Raw genomic sequence first — 3,866 nt, forward strand, 5'->3', positions numbered from 1 at the left:
ATTTTATTCCTAATAGTATTGAACCAAAACTTAGAGAAAAAAGAAAGTATCAACTGATATTTTTTTAACCATTTGCTATAGAGATTGTTGACAAATTTATTTACACAATTAAGGAGTACCGGTAGTTTGGTATATTTGTTGCACAATCGAATATAGTGAGAGTGGTTACCGTAAATTGGTAGAAGTGCAAAGAAATGGTTCAGGTATAGGTACGTTGTTGAACTCGAGTCAACTCGGTTTAATGGAGACGAACACTTGGGAGTTGGGATTCTAATCTTGATAATGTACAAATTCAAATAGTAGTTGGTGCCTAATGGATATCTGCTCTCATTATTTCCCCCCGTTCATGAGTAATCAGACGAAAGCGCGGCGGTCAAATTCTAATCCAAGTCAGCAATAACAATGCTATTTTCATTAATGATATTGCAAGGCATTTTCCGATAATGATCATGTAACAGAAGTACAAATCTTTTCTGTTTGAAAGAAAAGGAAAGCTGCACAGATTATGCGGCACAAATTAAATACATATAACTCTCAAACCATACACGACAATGAAACATATCAAAATTCCAAAGGTAAACTATAAGGTGGTGATTATAGAATTCCCAGTTCTCAAAAGAGAAGTCGGATGAACAGGGGGGAATTGGTTCAAAATAAAGCACAAGCAAGTATTTATGAAAACAGAGTAGTCACCGAGGACAGTATAATCATCTCTTCCAACTTCGACTCCGGGATAATGGATCTTTCATCCCACCAACAAGCCATGTCTCTTGGGCTATATCAGATGAAATTTTGCGGAAATCGGGCCCGTATTTCATTACCACTAAGCTCTCTTTCATCTTTCTGTTTTCTTCGTCCATCAAACACCTCAAATTCTTTCTTTTCCCCTCATCTTTCCTCTTGCATTCTTGTAATTTTTCTCCTTCTTCCTCGCCATAGCTTTTCTCGTTCTCTTCCACCCTTTTAGATTCTAACCAGCTCTTAGCAGGAGCCGACCGACAACGCATAAGAAAGAGAGCATTTGAAGGTGGAACTGCAGGTTGATCATCAAAGTGGTCAAGGGAGATCTCTTTTTCTTTGTCTTCTTCTTCTTTATAAAACCCGTTGCTTTGATTCTCCTGCAGGACCATGAACCATTTCGAAAAGATGGTTCTTGATGTCTCGTTTCCTTCTTCGTTGTTGTCGTTTTCTTGGTATTCTTCTTCCTCTTCGTCTTCATCGTCAGTAGTGATATCGGATTGTGGAAAAGACCCGAAACACCGAAAATCGAAATGAATGGAGGGCAGGCATGTTAGGAACTGCATGACTTCTTTCTTAAAGCCAAGTGACTCCATCCAACTTGGTCTCTTTTTGTGAATTCTTTCAATCTCTTCCATGACAGATTGCCAGCTTTTGCATGAGCTTGTTTTAGACTTGACTTTGATCTGCCCGGCGCATGTGACTTTCGGGGAGGTGGGCTCCGTGATCTCGGATCCCATATGCTTGTTTTTAGCCCATAGGAGAGGACTAGCTTGGCCGCCACCATTTCTGGTGCTTGATTTCTTAAGGAGACGGTGGTGGTTGCGCTTGTTGGGTTCGGATGGCCTTGCAGGACTACAAATGTGCTTTGGTAGCATTAGTGTTAGATGGGCTCGAGATGGGAAACATACTAACAAATCTGCCGAAGGAGCTCCTTTGGTTTTTCTTCCCTTCATGCCACCTTTCTCTTGGTTTCTCTCTTATTCTCTTTGCTCACTTTCCCTTTATGTTTCAGTTTCAGTTGAGTTGCTTCTTTTTAGATGTTGGACAAGGGGCACTTATGAACATTGTATTTGGTTATTTTTTTTAATAAAGAATGATTTGTTTATGAGTTGAGGTTGGGGTTTGGATGTTTTTAAAAGAAAAGGAGGGAGGGGGTCGACAGCTTTCTTTGCTTTTTCTTTTGCCTTTTTCCTCTGTGTGCCTCAACTCTTTACTACACAGCCTGTTGTATGTTAAATTTCCCCTCTTTCAAAACAAGGGTTCACAGCTCACAAGTGAACTTGTTTCTCGGCCATTGCTTTTTTCTTTTCTCCCCAAAAAAACCACTATAAAATATTCAAAATGTCAAAAGAGAAGGGGGTTAAAGCCCACAAGCTCTGTATCATGATCCAATCATACCCTCAACTTGCGAGCCCATCCCCAATTGCACATTAGAAATAGATAAACTCCAACACCACCAAATCCCCACACCAATTTGCATAGTCTTTTAGGTGTCCTTCAACTAGTGGTAATATCCTTAGTTTGGGGAAACTAAAAGCTTTTGAATATGGATGGAGAAAAGTAGACTTTATTAATTAGTGTTTGTGTCATCTTAATTTACTTTTATATATTATCCGTACGATGTAATCATTTTATAATTAAAAACAAGGGAGGACCGAGTTTTAGAGCAAAGAAATGCTCAAAACGTGTGATAGTAGAAGATGAAGAAGCGTAGCCGAAAGTAATTAAGGAAGAGGGCAAAAGGGAGGTTAAAAGAAAAGGGTGGGGAATGAGTATTGCAATGGACTCGAGAGCAGGGGGGTGGTCCATCCACTTAACAGCTTTGCGTCGCGTTAGGATTAGCTTTTTGTTTACGACTACCCTTCCCACCATGGAATAGAAGCACATACTACAAAACTCTCTTCTTAATGATTTATAGTCATCATTGGTGGGGTTAAGCAACCCATTTTCTTCCAAACTTAAACTTCATAATTACCTACACTTTACGCGTTTACACTACACTTTTCCTCTCATGATTTCTTTTTTTCCAGAAGTAATCACCTATTTCTCACCAAATTTGGAGTTTCTGCGTCCAAATCATATGTAATTACAAACTCTCTACAAATACAAAGGTCGCGCTAAAGAAGGAGATCAATCAGCAGTGGCGTGCCCCATCAGTTGTTTTTCCTTTTATGATAATAAAGGATAGGGTGGGAAAGCAAGCAAAAGCCTAAAGTTTGGTGACTACCATCAATGAATTGGAGCCACAAACTTTGAAAATTCTCTTCTTCGTTATCCATGTAGATATGTAGGGCTTCGGACGAAATCATAGAGATATTGCAACGGAGGGCTGACTTTTAAAAACAAGCTACCATTTCATTAAACTTATCGTGGTGCATGTCTGCGTATGTCTAAACAGCACGATTCCTTCTTCCAATATAAATTATATATATATATATATTTATACAGATGGATCAAACGATAGTACGATGAAATTTTTGAATTTTTATATATTTTAAACATTTTTTTATATTATTTATGAATAATTTATTTTTGTTCTTTTTAGATTTTATAAACTTACTACACGAACCAACTTATCTCAATCGTTAAAGGAATCATTATTGTTCCTAGAGGTCACGGGTTCGAGCACTAGTGACTACAAGGGTAATTGAATGTTTATTGTCAAATGTTTGAGATTATTTAAAACAAATACTACTTTATAATTACCTTTAACTTAATCAATTTTTTTTATAAATTTACTTTCTCTAAAATTTTATAAATTTATTTACTAATATAAAATCAAATTAGATTAACATATAAAGTCGGAAGGTATTAGGCGCGGGCTAATAAATAGGTCCGTGATATATAGGTGTAATGGCTTTCAAATTTAGAAGGCTACCGAAGAAATTGATGTTACTCTCCAAATTAGATAAAAGTTCAAATTGCAGTCGCGTTGGTTTGATTCATCAAAAGGTCTGGATTTTTTAATTGATATATTGATAATTAAATATAAATTTAATCAAATTAAGAAGATTGTGAAAATCCCTATACTACTTAATCACAATTAGTATTTTTTTTGTTTAATAAAAATACTATTTGTTCCCATGAAATGCTTTTGAACTAATTAATTTATGTAAATATGCTTT

General features: G+C 36.5%; 1 protein-coding gene across 1 annotated transcript; it reads right to left on the bottom strand.

The window, feature by feature from the left end:
- Positions 1-389: 389 nt before the first annotated feature.
- LOC120190985 lies at positions 390-1,953 on the bottom strand. The gene has a single exon (XM_039193993.1). The coding sequence runs from the start codon at positions 1,692-1,694 to the stop codon at positions 708-710; it is 987 nt and encodes a 328-aa protein (XP_039049924.1). The 5' UTR covers positions 1,695-1,953; the 3' UTR covers positions 390-707.
- Between the last annotated feature and the right edge of the window lie 1,913 nt (positions 1,954-3,866).

The sequence above is a fragment of the Hibiscus syriacus genome, unplaced genomic scaffold (assembly GCF_006381635.1).
Source record: "Hibiscus syriacus cultivar Baekdansim isolate YM2019G1 unplaced genomic scaffold, ASM638163v2 tig00116964_pilon, whole genome shotgun sequence".
Lineage (NCBI taxonomy): Eukaryota > Viridiplantae > Streptophyta > Magnoliopsida > Malvales > Malvaceae > Hibiscus > Hibiscus syriacus.

Coding starts and splice junctions, on each gene's coding strand:
- LOC120190985 (XM_039193993.1), bottom strand. CDS start 1,694: ATGAAGGGAAGAAAAACCAAAGGAGCTCCTTCGGCAGATTTGTTAGTA.